At 34.2% G+C, this 22,841-nt stretch overlaps 2 protein-coding genes and 1 long non-coding RNA gene across 3 annotated transcripts in view; 1 reads left to right on the top strand and 2 right to left on the bottom strand.

Annotated features, from left to right (window-relative positions):
- The window catches only part of LOC136028261 (uncharacterized), a 193,374-nt gene that overhangs the window by 88,989 nt on the left and 81,544 nt on the right, over positions 1-22,841 (bottom strand). The gene's annotated exons all lie outside the window — the stretch shown is intronic.
- Positions 1-22,841, top strand: part of LOC136028260 (GILT-like protein 1) — a 144,976-nt gene that overhangs the window by 48,348 nt on the left and 73,787 nt on the right. The window contains exons 3-4 of the mRNA XM_065705998.1: positions 249-404; positions 21,746-21,919. Coding sequence (XP_065562070.1) covers positions 249-404; positions 21,746-21,919 — 330 coding nt within the window. The remainder of the gene's footprint in view (positions 1-248; positions 405-21,745; positions 21,920-22,841) is intronic.
- Positions 1-22,841, bottom strand: part of LOC136028259 (double-stranded RNA-binding protein Staufen homolog) — a 67,588-nt gene that overhangs the window by 23,822 nt on the left and 20,925 nt on the right. The window lies entirely within an intron of this gene.

Here is a 22,841-nt window from a genome sequence, read left to right as displayed (position 1 = left end):
GTGACCCTTACACCGCGTTGAACTTTGGCTTGAACGGGTATTTTACTCCCTTTTCTGGGCAACCAATCTTATAAAGAGGAAAGCTCGTTTTTCTCGAAAGAAAACTAGATTTGCCATGAGGGGGTATTTCAGCTTCGATTGATACCATAAACATTTTGTTGCAATTTATTCTAGATCAAATTTTACCTTAACTATACAAATGAAATCCGTGATGTCTGATGATTTTGAATAATGTTTCTTTTTTTCAGGGTTTAAATCTAAATTCACGGAAAATAACAGTGGAAGTTTATTACGAAGCCCTTTGCCCCGATAGTAAGCATTTTATTAATAGACAATTAAAGCCGACGAATTCTAAGATTGGTCCATACATCAACATATCCTATGTGCCTTATGGAAAAGCAAAAGTAAGTTTTATTCTTTTGTTGTTTAAAAAGCATCCTTAATTAAATTTTCCAAAAGACTTAAAGTTTCAAGGAAAAATTATTGATAACTTATAAGTAGAAACTGGCGCTAGTGTTGGCAAAAATTGTCAATGCCATCTAGTGTTGGGTAACGCTTGCCATTTTTTTTTTATCAAGCTTTGAAACCGTTTTTCTGTCAGGAACTGAGATCAGCCATTTGTTATTACACTTATGTTTCCAACTTCATAAATTAAATTAATTATTCTTATTATTATACTGATGAAAATGTCAAGTGTCGTCAGATGATAGATGGCGCTGAAGGTTTTTTGTCGACAGTAGCGCCAGTTCCTACTCTTGTAAGTTACCCATAATCTTTGGTTCCAAGCTTTAGGTTTATGCTGTATCTAACATCCGAAAAAGTGAATTTTCAGGACAGTATTTTCTAACTTTCCATGAGTATTGACGAATTTCTAACGAATATGCAGAGGGCATGAAATGGTATTGGCTCCCTTTTTATAATTGAAACTGTTTTTTTTTTATAGGAACATTTAAATTAAATATCAAACCAATTTGATAATAATTGAAGCTAAGTGAAAAGAGCTGGGTTTGAATCTTCTATTTTTTAAGAAAATTTATTTTATTTTGAAATTCAGATAGCCTATACATAAATTATTTGTTTTTTCTCGAAATATTGGTAGTTCAGTATTCAAGGCCGGACCCGGGGCCGAGGGCTTGAACCCCCTCCCTCATCCTGATTTTTTGTCTCCCTCGGAAAAAAGGAGCCTAACAAAAATGCATATATACAAATTTTGATGTGTTTTTCGGTTTTTTTAATATCCCGAGAAATAACCCCCCCCCCTAAAAAAAATCCTCCCCCGAACAAAACTCCTGAATATAGCCTAGGTAGTATTGTATTATTAGATTTAAAATTAAATATAAAGCACAGAGATTGCTGTGGGAATGAATATTTATTAGCCGATTTTCTTTCATGCAGATGTTGTCAGGCCCAAATATGTGTATCTTTGACGTATTTTCAGAAATCATTTTGCTCCCAAGAGATATTAAATAAAAAAACAAGTTTTTTTAACTGTCAGTAAGGAGCGACATTAAAACTTAAAACAAAAATTGTTCCATATGTGAAAGGGCCCTTCCTCAACGCCCAGCTATTTACGCTAAAGTTTAACTCTTTCTTACTACTCTACTATTAAAATAATAAAACGCTTTAGCGTTTTTTATGACTTTTAGGGTGTTTTTCCCCCTATTTTCTAAAATAAGATAAACTTTCTCAGGCTCGTAACCTTTGACGGGTAAAATTAAACTTGATGAAACTTACATATTTAGAATCGGTATAAAAATTTGATTCTTTTGGTGTAACTATTGGAATAAAAATTCCATTTTTAGAGTTACGGTTACTATGAACCCGGGTCGCTCCTTACTACAGCTCGTTACCACGAACTGTTTGCTAAGCCCCATCTCAATTAGTGTATTAAGGGTTGCAAGGAAAAAACAGCTTATGACGCTTATGCACAAATTGTACAAAATAGATTTCGCCTTGTTTTATTCATTGCCAATTAAAAGGAACCACGCCTTTCGTTGCTTTGTTAGTGTCATTAGTAGATATATGAAGATCAAAAGAGGCCACGCTTTACTCTCCTGGCCAATAGCAATTCTGCAACTGTAATAGAGAATTGTCAAACAGTTCATGGTAACGAATTGTAGTAAGGAGCGACCCGGCTCAACAGTAACTGAAAATCTAAAAAAAAACTAAATTTTTATACCAACAGTTATATAAAAAGAATTGCAGTTTAATGCTGATTTCAAATATATAAGTTTCATCAGGTTTAGTCTTACCCATCAAAAGTTACGAGCCTGAGAAAATTTTCCTTATTTTAGGAAATACGGGAAACATCCCTTAAAAGTCATAGAACCGTAACGAAAATCACACCATCAGAATCAGCGTATCAGAGAACCATACAGTAGAAGTTTCAAGCTCCTATCTTCAAAAATGTGTAGTTTTTATTTTTTTGCCACAAGACTGATCACAAGACAGAAGTTTATTTGTTTCTTTGTTTTCTTTTTTTTTTATGGTACTTGGTATTAACCAAGTGACATATAGCAATCGCAAATTCTGTCGGTCTGTCGGTCCCGGTTTTGCTACTTTAGGCACTTCCAGGTAAGCTAGGACGATGAAATTTGGCAGGCGTATCAGGGACCGGACCAGATTACATTAGAAATAGTCTTTTTCCTGATTTTACCATCTGGGGGAGGGGGAGGGAGATCCGCTATCAGAGTGGGGGGTTGATCAGAGTGGGGGTTTATCAGATCTTAATGAAATTTGATGTTTGGAAGGATGTCGTATCTCAGAGCTGTTATTTTAAATTCAGACCGGATCTGGTGACATTGGGGGGGGGAGTTGGGAGGGGGAAACCTAAAATCTTGGAAAACACAAAAATCTTGGAAAATCTTGGAGTGGAGGATCGGGTTGGAACTTGGTGGAAAAAATTAGCACAACTCCTAGATACAGGATTGAAATGACCGAAACGGATCCGCTCTCTTAGGGGTAGTTGGGGGGGGGGGGGGGGGTAATTCTGAAAAATTAGAAAAAAATGAGGTATTTTTAACTTACGAACGGGTGATCGGATCTCAATGAAATTTGATATTTAGAAGATTATCTCGTCTCAAAGCTCTTATTTTAAATCCCGACCGGATCTGGTGACATTGGGGAGAGTTTGGGGTGGGGGAACCTAAAATCATGGAAAACGCTTAGATTGGAGGGATCGGGATGAAACTTGGTGGAAAAAATAAGCAGAAGTCTTAGATACGTGATTTGCATAATTGGAACGGATCCGCTCTTTTTTTTTTGGGGGGGGGGGGTTAATTCTGAAAAATTACAAAAAATGACGTTTTTTAATTACGAAGGCGTGATCGGATCTTCATGAAACTTCATATTTAAAAGGACCTCGTAACTCAGATCTCTTATTTTAAATCTCAACCGGATCCAGCGTCATTGGGGGGGGGGGCAGTTGAGGGGAACCGTAAATCTTAGAAAATACTTAAAGCGGTGAGATCAGGATGACACTGGATGGGAAGAATAAAAACGTGTCTAAGATATGTGACTGACATAACCGGACATAACCAGGATCTGCTCTCTTTGGTGGAGTTGGGGGGGGGGGTATTTGGAAAAAATGATTTATTTGTAACTTACGAAAGGGTGATCAGATCTTAATGAAATTTGATGTTTAGAAGGATCTTGTGCTTTAAAGCTCTAATTTTAAATTGCGACCAGATCCTATGACATTGGGGCGATTTGGAGGGGGAACCGGAAATCTTGGAAAACGTGAAATTTGTGGTATTTTTATCTTACGAATAAGTGATCGGATCTTAATGAAATTTGATATTTAGAAGGAATGCATGTCTCAGAGCACTTATTTCAAATCCCGACCAGATCTTTTGACTTTTAGGGGAGTTGGAGGGTGAAATCTTGAAAAACACTTGGAGCGGAGGAATCGGGATGAAGCTTGGTGGATAGAATAAGCAAATGTCCTTGATACGTGATTGACATAACCGTACTGGATTCGCTCTCTTTGGGGGAGCTGGGGGGAGTGGTTCAGTGATTTGGCGAGTTTGGTGCTTCTGGACGTGCTGGGACGATGAAAATTGGTAGGCGTACCAGGGAGCTGCACAAATTGACTTGATAAATTCGTTTTTCCAGATTCGACCATCTGGGGGGCTAAAGGGAGAGGAAAAATTAGAAAAAATTAGGTATTTATATCTTACGAGTGGGTGATCGGATCTTAATGAATTTCGATATTTAGAAGGACATCGTGACTCAGAGCTCTTATTTTAAATCCTGACCGGCATTAAACCTCTGATTTTTCTTTTAAATCAATCTATTTAAATCATTCCTAGAATTTTGTTGGAGCTCATACCATCTGATCTATTGGCTCTTAGCTGTTCTTGCCTCGTCACAAGTGCCATATGAGCTCTTAGCTCTTGTTTCCAGGGGTGATCGTATCAACCCAGTGGTCCTAGAATATCGCGAGAGGGTTCATTCTAACGAAAATAAAAGTTATAATGCACTTTTTAAGTGACCAAAATATTGGAGGACACATAGGCCCCCTCCCACGCTCATCATATCCAAAAGTCACCGGATCAAAATTCTGAGATAGCCATTTTATTCAGCATAGTCAATAACCCAATAAATATTTCATTGGGGACGACTTACTCCACACAGTCCCCGTGGGAGGGGCTGCAAGTTACAAACTTTGACCAGTGTTTACATATTGTAATTGTTATTGGGTTCAGGGTATTGAGACGTTAAGAGACGTTTTCAGGGGGATTTTGTTGGATGGGGGAAAGGCTGAGGGGAGGAGAGGGGTTATGTGGGGGAACTTTCCATGCAAGAATTCTTCATGGGGGAAGAGAATTTCCATGAAGAAACAAAAATGAAAAAATAAATATGAAAAAGTTTTTTTTTCAACTGAAAGTAAGGAGTAGCATTAAAACTTAAAGCAAACAGAAATTATTACGCATGTGATGGCTTAACCTCCTCCTTATACCTCGCTCTTTACGCTAAAGTATTTTTAGTAATTTCAACTATTTATTCTACGGCCTTGTGATTCAGGGGCCATTCTTAAGGAAGTGGGATAAAATTTAAGCTTTAGTGTAAAGAGCGAGGGATTGACAAGGGGGAGAACTTCCTCATATACGTAGTAAAAACATACGAATATAGAAGCTCGTTTCGTAAGTTAATACGTAAGTTACGTATATTTTACTAATAAAAACGTTCGTAAAAAATTTAAAGTTCTAGTTGCCTTTTTAAGTAACAAAAAAAATGGAGGGTAACTAGGCCTCCTCCACCGCTCCTTTTTTCTCGAAAGCGTCCGATCAAAACTATGAGAAAGCCATTTATCAAAAAAAAAAAAAAAAATTAACATGCAAAATTCTTTTTAATTATTCATATGCGGGCATCTACTGCTTTATAGATGGGATGCTCGTATAAACTTCAGAAAGGACTCATTTGATAAAAATTGGAAGTTAAGTTCTAGTCCGTTGTAGTTAGTTAGAACTAACTAACTAACTAATTTAGTAGTCAGTTTTAGTTCACTTTGTAAGAGTGAAAAGAGATCAGAGGGCAATTAGTCCCCCTCCTACGCCCATTTTCCCCCACATACATCAAATAAAAATTTTTAGATAACCATTTGTTTAAATAGTTCAAAAATTTTATATCAAAAACTTCGGGGTCGAAACAACTCCCAGGGCCTTGGGGCAGGTGTTGTAAGATATGCCCTGGTTGCGTATATGATTCTCATAGATGGGATGCTCACATAAACTACAGAGAGGGCTCATTTTATTGGATACTGCAAGTTCTAGTTTACTTTTTAAGAGTCAAAAGAGATCAGAGGGCAACTAGCTCCCTCCCCTACGCCGGTTTCCCAAAACCCATCCGATAAAAATTTTGTGATACCTTTTTTTGTTAAAAATAGTTTAAACATCAGATATTAAAACCTGGGGTCGACACAATCCCCCTAGGGTCTGGGGACAGGTGTTGCAAGCAATGCCCTGGGGGTGTACATGGATCTTAGAGAAGGGATGCTTGTATAAACTTCAGAGAGGGCTCATTCGATTAGATTTTGAAAGCTAGTTATTAAAAAATTATATTGAAAAGAGTCAAAAGAGATCAGAGAGCAACTAGCTCCCTCCCCTAGGGCGTTTCCCTAAATCAGTCCCATAGAAATTTGGAGATTTTTTTTAAATAGTTCAATCATCAGATATCAAAAACTTTGGGGTCAATACCCCAGGACCTGGGACAAGAATTATAAATTATGCTCTAGGGGTATATGTGGTTCTTATAGAAGGGATGCTCGTATAAACGTTAGAGGACTCCCTCGAATTAAAATTGAAAGTTCTAGTTCAGTTTGAAAGAGTCAAAATAGACCAAAGGGCAACTAGCCCCCAGGCTCTTTTTCCCAAACCCATCCGGTAAAATTTTGAGATAGGCATTTCGTTAAAAAATAGTTTAAAACTCAGGTAATAAAAACTCTGGAGTCGACACAAACCCCCAGAACCTGGGGGCAAGTGATTTCCGTTATGCCCGTAGGAAATATAAGGTTTTTATGTAAGGGACGATCGCATTAACTTCAGAGGTGTCAATTGTAAGCTCTAGTTACCTTTTTATGAGTCAGAAAGGATTGGAGGGTTTCCACTCACAAAACACACACACCCTCTTTTCTGCAAATGCATCCTATCAAAATTTTAAGATTGCTAGTTTGTTTGGAACAGTCCAATGACCAGATAACAAAACTTTCATACCCCTATAACAAAGATAACAAATTAGCTTTGTACCCTTTTTATGCGGAGCAACTATGGTAGCGGAACACCACGTTTTCAGGAAATATTCCTTGTGCGAGGCAGCTGTGGTAATTCTATAGTATAGGTCTGCTATGACTTCTGAGTTGACTTTCATGAGTTCTACCTGCAATCCATCTAGTCAAGGCTTTTTATTTGATTTGAGTGACTTCAAAGCAGATTCAACCTCGATTCTGAGCGGTGGTGGGCTTGGTTCCGATGGGCAGATGGTTAAATCCCTAAGAACGACAGGGTCAGGATTGATTGAGGGGTTCAACTTTTCTTGAAAATGTTGTTTCCACCTCTCTCTTATTCCTGTTGCGTCGTTGATGGGAGTCCCGTCCTTATCCAGGAGTACATTTGTAAGTGTAGTTTTGCGCCTCGACAGCTCCTGTATTCTTTTTTAGACAGAATGCGTATTGTAAAGTTGCGAATTGATTCGACTTTCAGAAGCTCGATACGGAATCTCGATACTTTTAAGGGCGCTCATTTGATCAGAAATTGAAACTTTTGGTTTTTTTTTACAAGAGTCAAAAGTGATCAATGGGCAATTAGCCCATGCCCCTTTCCCAAAGGGCATCCGGTGAAAAATTTTGAGATCTTGAGATTTTGAGATCTTAGAAAATACTTAAAGCTGTGAGATCAGGATGAAACTGGATGGGAAGAATAAAAACCTGTCTAAGATACATGACTGACATAGCCGGACCGGATCTTCTCTCTTTGGTGGAGTTAGGGGGGGGGGGTAAGTTTGAAAATTGAGATATTTGTAACTTACGAAAGGGTGAACAGAGCTTAATGAAACTTGATATTTAGTTTATTATTGTGATTCTAGTTTAGATTTAGATTTTTAGATTGTGAGTTTAGATTTAGATTTTTAGATTGTTAGTTTAGATTTTTTAGTTGTGATTTTTAGTTTGATTTTAGTTTAGATTATATATTGTGCTTTAAAGCTCTAATTTTAAATTCCGACCAGAATCTGTGACATTGGGGGGAGTTGGAGGGGGAAACCGGAATTCTTGGAAAACGTGAAAATTGTGGTATTTTTATCTTACGAATATGTGATCGGATCTTAATGAAATTCGATATTTAGAAGGAATTCATGTTTCAGAGCTCTTATTTCAAATCCCGACCACATCTTTTGACACTGGGGGAGTTGTAGGGGGAAACCTTGGAAAACACTTGGAGTGGAGGAGCAAATGTCCTTGATACGTGATTGACGGAACCGTACTAGATTTGCTCTGTTTGGGGGAGTTGGGGGGAGGGGTTCAGTGGTTTGGCGAGTTTGGTGCTTCTGGACGTGCTAGGACGAAGAAAATTGGTAGGCGTGTCAGGGAGCTACACAAATTGACTTGATAAAGTCGTTTTCCCAGATTCGACCATATGGGGGGCTAAAGGGAGAGGAAAAATATGAAAAAATTAGGTATTGATAACTTACGAGTGGGTGATCGGATCTTAATGAATTTTGATATTTTTTTAGGACATCGTGACTCAGAGCTTTCAAATCCTGACCGGCATTAAGCCTCTTATTTACCTTTTAAATCCATCTATTGATTCATAGAATTTTGTTAAAGCTCATACAGTATGATCTCTTAGCTCTTGTTGTACATGAAAACCATATTATATTTCTACAAACGATCCTACATGTTAAGTACGAGTTCTGTACCTAAAACTACTATTTTTCTTTTTTCATCTTATTATAAATTTTCATACTGTAGGTCTTATTTTATAGAACAAATCAATAGTACTCCTTAAATTAAATCTTGTCTTTCTCTTCTACATGAAAACCAAATTACGTTTCTACAAACGACATTGCTTGTTAGGCACGAGCACCGTATCTAAAACTATCGTTTTTCTTCTTCATTTATAGCATTTTTTTATCTCTAAGTTTTATTTTATGCAGCAAATCAATAATATTCCTTAAATTAATTGGTTTCTCATTTTTGTGCAAGAGCACCATATTACATTTCAACAAACGACCCTACATGTTCATCCCCGTCTATTGATCGTCTGTCTCCACGTTCTTTTCTTTTATCTTTCTAATAAAAATCGTTGAAAGATGTTGGAATATAAGCATATTGTTTCTTCAGAAATATTTTAAAATCTTTTCAATAAAGTTTGTTCGCTTATATTGCCGTTTCTTAGCAAATCCAGCGGATAGTAACAAACAATTCTTTATTAAGTTTCATGAATAGGCCTTCGTCCTATTGATTGTAGTCCGAGGATTTGGTTGAAGTTTTAATTTGCTGAAGAAAAGGAAGTAAATTGTAGAATCTATTGTTCAACAAAGCTCAAAAGCTGTAAACAAACTGTTAAATTTAAAAGACAGATATAATTCACTACTCACGGTTAATTTATTGTTAGAAACAAAAATGACAGAAGTTTTCTATCGAGCACCTTGTTTTCAAAGCGTTTTCAAAACGTCTTAAAAATTTCTATAAAACGTCTTGAAATGTCCTGAAGAATGTCTAAAAATGTCTTGAAAAATGTCTTATAAACATATAGAAACGTCTTCAAAAATTTCTTTAAAAAACGTCATGAAAAATCTCTTGAAAAAGAAATTATCTTGATGTAAAAAAAAAGATTGAAATTGTTAGTATTCGATTTTGAAAATAAAATGTTTTGAGATTTCAAAAACGTTTTTCATGTTTTGATATTTTACTAGGTTACCAGTTCTCTCTAGGGGGATCAATTTTTTACAACCGGGGCTTCCCCACTTGACGGGCACTGTTTTTTTAAACATTTTAATATCTCGAAGAAAACATTTGCGAAGGTAAACAATTACGTAACAACCAACTTCCTATAATATTACGTAACAAACAGGTCCTCGTAATCAATACCAATTTCTTGAGGGATTAGCAACTTCAAGTATAGGCCTACTCCCTATGGCTGTCATGAAAGGATATCCCCTCTCGCTGCTCGTGGTCCCTAGGAGTTGCACCCCTAAAACACAAATTTCCCCTTTTAGTTTCTGTTTTTAGAGCTAATGAAGAAAATAGTGTATCAGGTACACTAGAACACATATGAAACATAAATCACGCGAAAGCATCAATCACCAACGTTATTACCAGCATAACTTCAGGAACAGAGGAAAAACGTATTAATGTGTGTTTCTGAAACTATGCTAAAATAAAATTCCTATAGAGCAAGCCATATGAATATAATTGGTCATTTTCCATTGTGAAGTTTATTTGAATTAACATAATACAACTTATTCCTATCACTTTTAACAAGGTACACGGAGAGTAGAAATCTTTGTGTCTCCTTCAGCAAAGAAATAAACCAATAATAGAATCAAAATACACTTCCCAAAAATAGAAAGTAGAAGAGAAAAAGAAGGGGGTATCAGTAGGAAAAAAATATCTGGAGAAGAAAATTATCAAGAGATGATAATCTCTGAAAATATACATTTTTCCTATGTATGGAACCATATGGCACACACAGTGTAATTTTTTTCTTTTCGCCCATACTGCATTTTTAGGAACGATCTTAGGAATTCAACAAGTCGCTTTTTATTTTAGCTTTTAAAGTGAAGAGAAATTGCAGTCAATATAATTTCTCAGAACTAAACACCAACACAAATTAAGGGTTTCTTTTTCCTAGAAGCTATCCACATAAAAATGTTTCAGTAGAAAAAATTAACCTCCTAAACCTAAAGCAACATACACAGTTTTTCCATTCAAACAATATTATATCAATACAGTAGCAAAACTATTTGCAGTCTTATCCTCTGTTTAATAATATGTCAACCTAAAAAAGAAAAGTTACAAGGGTAGGGGATTAGGGGATTTAACCCCTCGACACATTTCTCTGATTCGTAAAAACGTAGCAAAAATAAATATAATTAAATTTTTGACTTGTTTTTAAAAACTCCTTTGTAAACCTCGCACCTCCCCCCCAAAAAATAAATCCTTTTGTAAACTATCACTCCCCCCCATCCTTTCGAAAAGAATCCTGGATACAACCCAGAAAAAGGCGTTTGGCCATACTTCGATAAATTAAACCATCGTAATAGCGGCTAAACATTTATTTATCAAGAGGCAATTAGAAATCACAATACTTATTTAATGTAAATTAAGTAGTGTCGAAAAATAAAAAATTGGCTTTCGAAAATCCATTAGATGACCAAGATTAATATGCATTTAAAAAAGTGTGTTCCGGGGAAATTTAAGCTTCTGAATTAAAATAAATGAATGCAGAAAGATAACACGAAATTAAATGAATATTTCTTTTGAGTGAGTATGAAAGAAATTAAACCCTTAATGTAGGCTTTATTTATATATGTTATATATATATATATATATATATATATATATATATATATATATATATATATATATATATATATATATATATATATATATATATATATATATATATATATATATATATATATATATATATATATATATATATATATATATATATATATATATATATATATATATATATATACTAGCTGTTGGGGTGGCGCTTCGCGCCACCCCAACACCTAGTTGGTGGGGCGCTTCGCGCCCCCCCAAGCCCCCCCGCGCGCGTAAGTCGTTACGCGCCATAATAGTTACGCGCCATTGTAGTTGTGTCCCTATGTCCCACCTGTGAATATAGATATATATATATATATATATATATATATATATATATATATATATATATATATATGGTTTTAACTACGTAAAACTTGCGAATATACAACATTCTTTGCTGTCCCATTGTCTTTGCATATAAATAGATTGTCAGGTTTACCGACTCTTGAACATGCAACATATAATGGTCCATGGGAAAACAATCTGTATTCAGATCTATACCTCATGATTCTAATGATTACCCTTGAGCTTTGTTGATGGTGATTGCTAATCGACCATTCCCTGTCCCGGTGTCCCGGTCGTCATTTATATCCCCCTGTTTCCCCCGGTGTCCCCGTTGTAGTTGTGTCCCTGTGTCCCGGTCGTCATTTATATTCCCTGTGTCCCGGTCGTCATTTGTATCCCGGTGTCCCGGTCTGTATATACATTCGTTTTTTAGTTTTGTTTTTCTCCTTTATTTTTTTCCTTTTTTTTTCTTTTTTAGTTTATTTAGATTTTTAGATTTTTTAGTTTTTTTATTAGTTTTTAGTTTTTTTTTCTTTTTAGTTTTTTTGTAGTTTTTACCTTCTTTTTAGTTTTGTTAGTTTTTTTTTACTTATGTCCTGGTCGTCATTTATACTCCCTGTGTCCCGGTGCTTTGTTGATTGCTAATCGAACATTCCTTTTGTCCTGGTCGCTTTCTCTTTGAGTGTCGTCATTTATTTTTTTCTTTTTTAGTTCTTTTAGTTTTTACCTTTTTTAGTTTTTTTTAGTTTTTTAGATGAAATTTTTTTTAGTTTTTTCCTTTTTTTCTTTTTAGTTTTTTATTGGTTTTTACCTTTATTTTAGCTTATTTTTCAGTTTTTTCCTTTTTTTTTATTTATTTTTATTTTTTATTTTTTTTAGTTTTTTACCTTTTTTTAGTTTTTTTTAGTTTTTTTAGTTTTTTAGCTTTTTTACTTTTTTTTATTAGTTTTTAGTTTTTTTTGTAGTTTTTGCCTTTTTTTAAGTTTTGTTTTTCTCCTTTATTTTTTTCCTTTTTTTTTCTTTTTTAGTTTATTTAGATTTTTAGATTTTTTAGTTTTTTTATTAGTTTTTAGTTTTTTTTTTCTTTTTAGTTTTTTTTGTAGTTTTTACCTTTTTTTTAGTTTTTTTATTTTTTTTTTACTTATGTCCTGGTCGTCATTTATACTCCCTGTGTCCCGGTGCTTTGTTGATTGCTAATCGAACATTCCTTTTGTCCTGGTCGCTTTCTCTTTGAGTGTCGTCATTTATTTTTTTCTTTTTTAGTTCTTTTAGTTTTTACCTTTTTTAGTTTTTTAGATGAAAATTTTTTTTAGTTTTTTCCTTTTTTTCTTTTTAGTTTTTTATTGGTTTTTACCTTTATTTTAGCTTATTTTTCAGTTTTTTCCTTTTTTTTAGTTTTTTTTTTATTTTTTATTTTTTTTTAGTTTTTTACCTTTTTTTAGTTTTTTTTTAGTTTTTTTGTTTTTTAGCTTTTTTACTTTTTTTTATTAGTTTTTAGTTTTTTTGTAGTTTTTGCCTTTTTTTAGTTTTTTCAGTTTTTTTTTTAGTTTTTTATTGGTTTTTACCTTTATTTTAGCTTATTTTTCAGTTTTTTCCTTTTTTTTAGTTTTTTTTAGTTTTAAGTTTTTTTAGTTTTTTTAGTTTTTTACCTTTTTTTAGTTTTTTTAGTTTTTTTAGTTTTTTTAGTTTTTTAGCTTTTTTATTTTTTTTATTAGTTTTTAGTTTTTTTTGTAGTTTTTGCCTTTTTTTAGTTTTTTTAGTTTTTTAGCTTTTTTATTAGTTTTTAGTTTTTTTTGTAGTTTTTGCCTTTTTTTAGTTTTTTTAGTTTTTTAGCTTTTTTAGTTTTTTTTATTAGTTTTTAGTTTTTTTTGTAGTTTTTGCCTTTTTTTAGTTTTTTCAGTTTTGACGTCACCTGATCCAGTTTTTTCAGGTGACGTCACCTGATCCATCCACACATCCACAGACAGACAACTTATTTTTATATATATAGATATATGAAAAAAGAAATCACCAATGCAACAGCACAAACACATAAAAAAAAAGACAGAAGGAGAAAAGGAAGACTGTTTTCCTAAATTAGTGATTAATATAGACCAGTATTAATTAGTGATTAATATATATATATATATATATATATATATATATATATATATATATATATATATATATATATATATATATATATATATATGTATATATATATATATATATATATATATATATATATATATATATATATATATATATATATATATATATATATATATGTATATACTGTTTGTCTGTCTGTATGTCTGTACTAAAAAAAAACTAACCAAAAGAAGGAAACAAACTGAAAAAAAAGCTAAAAAAAATCTGTACATGACGTCATATCCAATATGACGTCAGTTCAATATAAGGAAGCTTTCAGTTGACGCGATGTGCCACGACATACTATCTTCATTTCATTTTTAACTAAGCTTAAAACTTTTGATTTTCTTTTTAGATTTTTGAATTGTTGCAATCCCTTGTCAAAATATGTAATTATTTCTGCAATTGCCAATTTTTTGCTCTTTAAGCAATTTAATGTAACATTTTTTCCTAATCATTCCTCAGTGATTATATTCGCCTTAACTAATCTGTTACATAATTCAGTAAAAATAAGGCGAGTGCTATTACACATCCCTTCTGAAATATCCAAGTTATGCAAAGGTATTACTATCGTAATTTTCTTTATTTTTAAGTCTCGCGGTGATAAATCTGTTGTTTTAATTGAATTAAGGAATTTCGGATTCTAACGGTCCGTGGTTTTCTTCTTCATTTTCATTTTTTTACTCGCTCATAACCCCGTGTGTCTTTGCTGTTCATTTTCATTCATGACTCGCTCAGATTCTCGTTTTCGCATATCTTCTAACCGCCCGTGTCTTTGCTCGTCATTTTGATAAGTTTAGATCATTTTTTCATTGTTCTAGGAACTATTGTTTGGTAAGCCCCATGCCCCACTTTTCCATGGCCCTCAGCAAATTTGCCATGCTCTGTTTAACATAATTGGGCAGTGCCAGATGTTTCCGAGAGTAACAGCGGGGAATTCGGGGAAATCTCTTTACTTTCTTTCTCTTATCAATAAGTAATCTAAATTATGTATAGTATGTACTGTTAACATTGTCAGTAGTTGACAAATATACTAAAATATAGGCTGGAATTTCCAAGACCTATCCACTTGTATGCACGGGGTAAGCCCAACCCCCGTTATGTAAGTCCGACATGTCTCATTTACCCTAAATTAGGGTTTTTCTGGGGTAAGTCCGAGACCCCTTGTATCTTCTGACTGGTTTGAGAATAAAATGTTAATAAATAACAGTGAGTATTTAAACTTTCCCTTCAACTTATCAGCCATTTAGAATAACTTTTTCTTCTCCCCATTTTTCTAAGCCATCACTTAAAATTTGCTACCTACTTCGTGGCCAACAAAGATACTCTCCTCAAAATTTTGAAATTGCTTTATTACAAAAGGAATTGAAAATGGTGGAAAATTGAATACCGTTGTCACGTACCCAAACCAAACGAAAAAGAAGACGTATGGAACCAAAGCTATTTGTCTTAACTGAGGAAAATAAGACGAGGATGTTAGAGGGACCCCTGTGTCGGATTTACCCTAGTTCACCCTAGCCTCTTAAACTAATTAACGTTTCTTTTAGCTTGTAAAGGCGTCCTTAGGCAGTGCTATGGAAAGTCTGAATTCGCCTTTGTCTTTTCCAAGTGTCCTTCCTAAAAAAAGCACGATCAAAAATAATGAGCAAATGTGATATTTGAAAGAAGGGTAAGAAAGAAATCTTTGGTCAGCTCTGTTCCCCAATAGGCAAGGCGATAGAGGACTATTCTTTTGTAAAAGGATAAATTAGATTATAGCTTGGTGAAAAGAATGTTTTCAGCTCAATTAAGGTGAGGCTTTGGTGAGAATCAGATTTTCTGGGGGGGGGTGTATTTTATGAAAATGTATTTTCATCCTTGGATACTCAGCTCTTCTCACATTTACCTCGCTTCTTTCTTTTTCTATCAAATATTTCTTAAGGGAATCCCGAGACAGCTCCTATGAAAAATAAGTTGGAGAAAGGGTCCCCTTATTCTTTCTTTGCGACAGTTGGATCCGTGTGTTTATTATGTGAAGGGTTTCGCTGTGTTTTATCTTTATTCCCAGAAAATTTTCATTCATTATGTATTGAACATAATGAGAATGATTAATCACATCAACCATAAACACAGCAGATACTGCCAATGACGAGTAGATGAGTCCTAAAATGAAGAGCAGCTAAAACGATCATACAATTATAACTTAGAACAAACAGAAAAAAGCACAAATGAAAATAGTACCACCCCATGATCCCCATTAAAGGATTGAGTAACATTAACGCATAGAAACATCAATGTTATTGTGGCTTCGTTTTTCGGATATCTCGCTCTTATTATTGCTTCATTTCATTTGCTCTAAGTCGTGTTTCTAAGGATAAGTTGTCAAAAATCTTCTCCCAGGTAAGCATCCAGCTAACTCTATTAAGGGGGAATTAAGATGCTTTTTGCCTCCAACTGCATTGACTGAATGTATCTAGGTTATGGCTAATGAAGTTGGACAGTTATTGGAGAAAAAAGAAGTCATGTTGTAAGGAGGGAGATTACTCTGCCCAAGTTACTCCAGCTAGGAGCAAACATCAGTACTAGAAGTATTGATGTTTTCGTCTGTCCGGAAATAATACGATTTTTTTTCTACCAAAATGCCTGCTTGTGAACAATCAACTTTCAAAAGAAGAAGAGGCGAAACACAATTCTCCATTTTTGTTTTTGTTTTTTTATAGTGTTGAGAAGGCTGGCGCTATCTTTAAAGTCATCTGAATAGCTTGCTTTTCAGAAGAAATGTGAATTTCTTTTATAATGAGGAAAAATGTAAAATTCTAGTTAATTGACTTCTCGCTATCTCGAAAAGGGTTTAGGTTAAGAAAATGAAACTTTTAGGTATGGGTCTACAAGCTGAAGTATGTCCCGGGAAGGTGTTTTAAAGTACCCACCTCTACTCCATCTCCCTTTAAAGAGCCCTGAAATTTGCCTACATGACAGGTCTATACCTATTGAAATTTCGACAAAACAACATTTTACCTTAATTTTCAGTTACTAGTTGCTTTTTCTGTGCCTTTACTTCTGAAAATGCAATTCCTCTTATTTGAGTAGAGTTTTGAGCCATATCAATGTTGTTTTTTTCAAAATTTAGGAAATGTATTTGCATATCTTTAAAACCTTATAAAATGGAAATGAGCAAAGTTATGAAGCTGAAAGCAATTTTTTGTACTTCAATTAAGCAGAAGATCTATTTTATAAGGTTTCACTTTTATAACACACATATTTTTAAAGGTCATCAAAGGTCAGGACCCTCTAGAGGGAGAAGGAGTGGAGGTAGTTACTTCAAAATACCTTTCCGTGACATACTTTAGTCTGTAGATTCATCCCTGAAAGTTTCATTTTCCTAACCTAAACTCTTTCCGAGACAGCAAGAAGTCAATGAACTAGAATTTTACCAGGAAAAACACTAAAATAATTTTAGGGTGTAAAAATGTAAAAAACACATTTGATTTTTGGTTGTATGCAATTCCAAATAACTGATACAATGTTTAGATATAATAAAAGTTTGCTTAGTAAACATAATTTCATTCATAAAAAGGAAAAATAGTAAAGTATTTTTATGGTCTTGTCTTCAGTGTCCAAGTTTCAGGTGTTTATTCATGCTAATACATAAATTTGGCTTTGTATAACATCCTAACTTTCTTTTTCTTCTAAAAATAACTAATTCATGTAGGAAACGATCTCCATTTTTCACTCATGCTCTAATATAACTTTTGCGTCGCCATCTTATCTCTCACATTGTTACATTACTAACAGAAGCTTCTTCAGTTTTCATGTCACTTGGTATTTACCAAATGACATGAAGTGATCGCAAATTCTGTCGGTCTTTCTGTCGGTCCCGGTTTTGCTAGTTTAGCCTCTTCTAGATAAGCTAGGATGATGTAATTTGGTAGGCGTATTAGGGCCCAGACCAGATTAAAATAGAAATAATCGTTTTGCCGATTTCACCATCTGGGGGGAGTGGGGGGACGGTTAATTTGGAAAAGTTAGAAAAAATGAGGTATTTTTAACTTACGAACAGGTGATCGGATCTTAATGAAATTTGATATTTAGACGGATATCATGTCTCAGAGCTCTTATTTCAAATCCTGATCGGATCCGGGGACATTGAGAGAGTTGGAGGGGGAAACCTGAAATCTTGGAAAACGCTTAGAGTGGAGGGATCTGGATGAAACTCGGTAAGAAAATTAATCATAAGTCCTAGATACGTTATTGACACAACCGGAACGGATCCGCTCTTTAGCGGAGTTGGGGGGAGGGTTAATTCTGAAAATTAGAAAAATGAGGTATTTTCAACTTACGAAGGAGTGATCGGATTTTAATAGAATTTCATATTTAGAAGGAACTCATACATCGAACCTCATATTTGAAATCCCGACCGGATCCTGTGTCATTTGGGGGAGTTTGGGGGGGTGTGTGTGGAAATCTTGGAAAACGCTTAGAGTGGAGAGATACGGATGAAGCCTGGTAGGAAAATATATGCACAAGTCCAATATATGTGACTGACATAACCGGAGTGGATCCACTTTCTTTGGGAGAGTTGCTGGGATTTGGAAAAATTAGAAAAAATGAGGTGTTTGTAACTTAGGAACGAGTGATCTGATCTTAATGAAATTTGATATTTAGAAGGGTCTTTTGCTCTAAAGCTCTTATTTGAAATCCCGACCAGATCTGGTGACATTGGGGGGAGAAGGAGGGGAAAACCGGAAATCTTTGAAAACGTAAAACTTGAGGTATCTTTATCTTTCGAATGGGTCATGGAATCGTAATGAAATTTGATATATAGAGAGATCTTATGTCTCAGATGCTCTATTTTCAATTCAAATTGTATCCGGGGACATAGGGGTTTGCAGGGGGAAACAAATCTTGGAAACCGGAAATCTTTGAAAACGCTTAGAGTTTGAGAGATCGGGATGAAACTTGATGGGAAGAATAAACACAAGTCTTAGATACGTGATTCACATAACTAGAACGGATCCGCTCTCTTTTGAGGAGCTGGGGGGATTTCCAGTGCTTTTACGAGTTTGGTACTTCTGGACGTGCAAGGGCGATGAAAATTCGTAGGCGTGTCTGAGACCTGCACAAATTGACTTGATAACAGTCGTTTCCCGAATTTTAAAGTATTTTGTATCAAAGAAGTTTCTCATGATAAAATCGTTTTCGGCGATCCAGTTTATCTATTTTGGGTTTCATTCCACTGATAGATTGGCAGCTGTGCTTTGAAAACTAATGGTCTACTTAGTCTTTGTTCCTTGGGTGCTTACTTGCACGTCAGTAGGTAGAGGAATTTTTGCGTCATCTAGCAAGTGAACAGATCTTTTTTATAAGAGTCTCCCACGTTGGCTTGTCTTGTGATAACTCTTCCGCAAACCTCATCCAGCATTTGTCCCACCTGTGTCAAAACTTATGGAAACCACCTCCCGGAGAAGGTTTGTGCCCTGAGCTACTTTGATGGGCGAATATTTGGAATCATAAATTAGGACTATTCTTACCGTCGACTTGTATATGCTTAACCTTTTTACAAGCTAATATATTGAAGAATCCAGAGATGCTTGGAGAGCTGAAAAAAACTGCTTGTTCTCTAGCTATTCTTCTAATAACATCTTGGTCACATCCTCCTTTGGAATCTACCTTAGAACCTAGACAAAAGAATCTGTCAACTTTTTGAACAGGATAACCATAGATGATAAGCTGTTAATCTGTTGCAGTGCTCTAATCAAGAGCTTTCGTTTTCTTTGTATTTATTTGTAGACCAAGGTAGGCTGAGAATTTGCCACTTTGCCAGGCTCGGTCTAGGGTCTGCGCGAGAAGACAACGTCGTCTGTATAGTCAAGGTCCGCCACGCTGACATTCTTAACAACCTTTATTGCTTAAAATCCCCGAAGACGGTTTTCAAGGGTCCAATCGACACAGTAATCGCAAATAACTGGCGAAATTATACAACTTTGCTTTAACACCCCATTCCACATTAAGCAGAAGTTACACTTCGTCATAGACTCTAACTTGGGATCCAAATTCTTGGTGATTAGTTTCCAGAATATCAGTTAATTTTTGTAGCAAGTCATCTTCAAAGACAATCTTGTTCTAGATATTACCTTCAACTGAATCAAAGGTGGCAGCGTAGTCAAAGCAAATGTGGATGACAGGAAGATTGTGCCTTTCTACGTTGTTGCATGATCCAACAGAGGGCGAAAATCCGTTCTGAGCATCCTCTGCTAGACTGGAATCCAGATAGGTTTTGCCATGTTCCTTGGGTGCATTGTTTGAAATGTCTCTTCTTTGCAGATAATATGGGAGACAGATAAAACCGGGATAATAGAAAAAAAGTGTTTTTGTATCTTTATTTCAGACTTCTAGCCTGAAATCCTTTTTTATGCGTTAAACTTGACCAAGTCTACCCGCTATTCACTGTAATATTTGAAGAAGTTTCTTACTTAAATCTTCACACAAAAACCGCTCTTGCGAAAATATTACGTATATTTCTTTTAAACAGAGCTTTCTTGGGAATACCTGACGGTACTGTAGCAACGTTCCACATTTTATAATTATTAGTGGTTTGTAACATAATCGAGTAATTTTTATTTATCCAAGATGAAGAAAATATATAATTATTTTGCTAAACACGTTTTGCTTGTCCATCCATTGATGTGTAGTGCATTGCTGCCAATGGGGAGGGGGCCCCCTCTGTATTTTTACAAACTTATTTTCTGACATTTTCATTGATTTTTTTTTTCATTGAGAATTCGAAAAAAATAGCCCCTTCCTATATTTTTATGAATTAGTGCCACTATAAAATTGCTCCTCCCTATATTTTGAAGGGTATATTCACCTCCTCCTACATTTTCTTGAATTGGTGCCACTGGTGTGCTGCTCATTTCATTGAAAAATAAACGTATTATATTATCTACACGAAAAGCTTCAGGAGCTTGTAGTGGTACCAGTCATCCATAGTAGTACCCAAAATCCCTAACTTTGTTTTTTTTTCAATTTCGTTTTTTCTTGTTTATATACCGTCTATTTTTGTATGTTTGATAGGAAATAAAATAAAATAAATTTATGTTTGATATGTTCTTCGATTTCCCTACGAAGACTAGTCAATTTCGAAGGCAATTATAAATATATTTTCTGAAGAAAAGCAAAAGACCATTGTGATGATACTAGACTTCGCAAAAATACTTCATATGTAGATGGCGGTATTTTTGCAGAAAAATATATGTTTCCACAAATTTAATTTGTAAACAAGGTAAAGAAGAAGCAGAAATCTTCTAGAAAGAGTAGAAGATGATGACTGTATAATGTTATTGTGTAATTTATAATCTACTCCTTGCAAATAAATTAAAATTGACATAAATTGAATAAGAAAGAGGTTTTGAAACATTTGAACTAAAGTAACGATCATTTCCTAGACAAGCTTTCTTTAGTATTTGAAGAAATAAGCCAAGCTATGGTAATGACACTTCCAGGATTTTCCAAAATTGATATTTGAGCCGACCTCAGGAAGTTTTGTTTACCTGGCTCTGCCATTTTTTTGATATTAAAGAAAATATGTCTGGACAAAAGTTTTCTATCTTAAAAGTTTTAAGGTTTCCAGTCATTTTGAGATACCTATATGTCAGAGCAAATACACCTAATTGTGACTATTAGTTTTCAAAGAAATGGAATTAAAGAATAATATATTTGTTTGAATATGTTAAATTTTATTTTTATTTTTTATTTTATTATTATTATATAATTTTAATTTTATTATTAAAATTAACTTAAATAAGTTAAACTTTAAGTAAAAAATGGGGAAGAGACTACATATGGCTGTTCTCTTTATTTAAGTGTTATTATTTAGTAAAAAAAAAAAAACTGGTTTCTCTAACATTATTTGATTTAAACGAGCAAATTAAAAGATTCCCAAAAATTTCTGTCAATTGATCCTATACATGTAAATACAAATTCAGGCGAGATGAAAGCTTTTCCTCGACCGCATGAAGTGCCTGCCAGATGATCCACAAAAAATAACGCTGCTAAAGGAACAAGGATTTTCTAACGGACATTTTTTTCAGATTTGGTGGCTTTCGGGGTGTCAATTTTTATTTTGTAATTATAGCTTATACGATTATAGTGGAAAAGATTCACCATCCATTTAAAATTTTTATAAATACTACAGCTAGCTCTGAAAAAATATTCTATAAAACAGTAAAAATATTTACAAAAAGGAAAAAAAGTCCTTTCTTTGAAAAAAAAATATTTATTTGTTTTTCTTCTCTTCAGACAAGAGCCAATGATACATCTTGGTCTTTCGACTGCCAACACGGAGAACTTGAATGTCAAGGTAACATAGTTCATGCCTGTGGAATTAAATATATAGATGATCCTTTATCAAGATTGAACTTTGTATCTTGTTTAATAACTAATGGGTGGAAGCCTGAGGAATATGGTGAAAAGGTAAGGTTAGCCAAGCTTTAAGTCGTTGGTTAAGGCTAGACTGCCTGGGTAAGAAAATATTAGGTTTGATGTTTATTTACGATGACAAAAATTGAAAACAAGTCTTTAAGGCAATAGAATATCTAACTCTCTCCATTTGAATATTTCATTCTGATCTCCTAAGGTCTAAGGCCTTGAATTCGTCTGTTTGATAGACAAGGATACATTGTACAGTGATAATGTTATTGATATGTTATGATGATAGTAATGATGTTATAATATCTGTTTTAAATTTCAAAAGTTTCGAAAATGTTGTCGAATACAGATTTATTTGAAAAGTGATATAATATTTCACTCGAGGAATATTTAAAATTGATTTCACATGTTCTGACTCAGATAAATGTCTATTTAAGTGGTTTCAGCTGAATATAGTTTGAAAAGAAGCATATTTTAACGATAGATAACATATAAAAAAGAGAAAAGTGGAAGAAGAAGAGGAATTTACTATTTTGAAGTGGAGCCCCTTGTTCTTTGGGGTTTCTTCCTCTTTCTGTTTTTTTTAGTTTTGTTTCAATTTAATTAGTTTCCGCTTCTCTTTTGCGATCAGCCCGTCCAATGTCAATTGTTTTTGCCTGTGAATCACCACGTGACCAGGAAATATAGTTTCTGTTCTGTTTGGTGTTATTGTTTCTGGATGATATTTTTCTACTGAGAATTGCACTTTTTCATAGACATTCCAGACACACGCCCTGAACTAAGAAACTGAGGAACCCTTTTTCCATTTCTTTATGAGAGAGCAGGCCTTAAGCGGTTTTTTTTTTTTTTTTTTTTTTTTTTTATTATTCTTCTTGCAGGTGTTACAGCTATTCAGTGCTTAATCTTTGTTATCAACCCGCCCTTAATCCAACAACTTGGCTTTAATAGTATGCCCTAGGATGGTTGT

This window comes from Artemia franciscana, chromosome 6 (genome assembly GCF_032884065.1).
Source record: "Artemia franciscana chromosome 6, ASM3288406v1, whole genome shotgun sequence".
Classification (NCBI taxonomy): Eukaryota; Metazoa; Arthropoda; class Branchiopoda; order Anostraca; family Artemiidae; genus Artemia; species Artemia franciscana.
The sequence above is the reverse complement of the archived record's forward strand: the minus strand, read 5'-3'. Positions and strand labels throughout refer to the sequence as shown.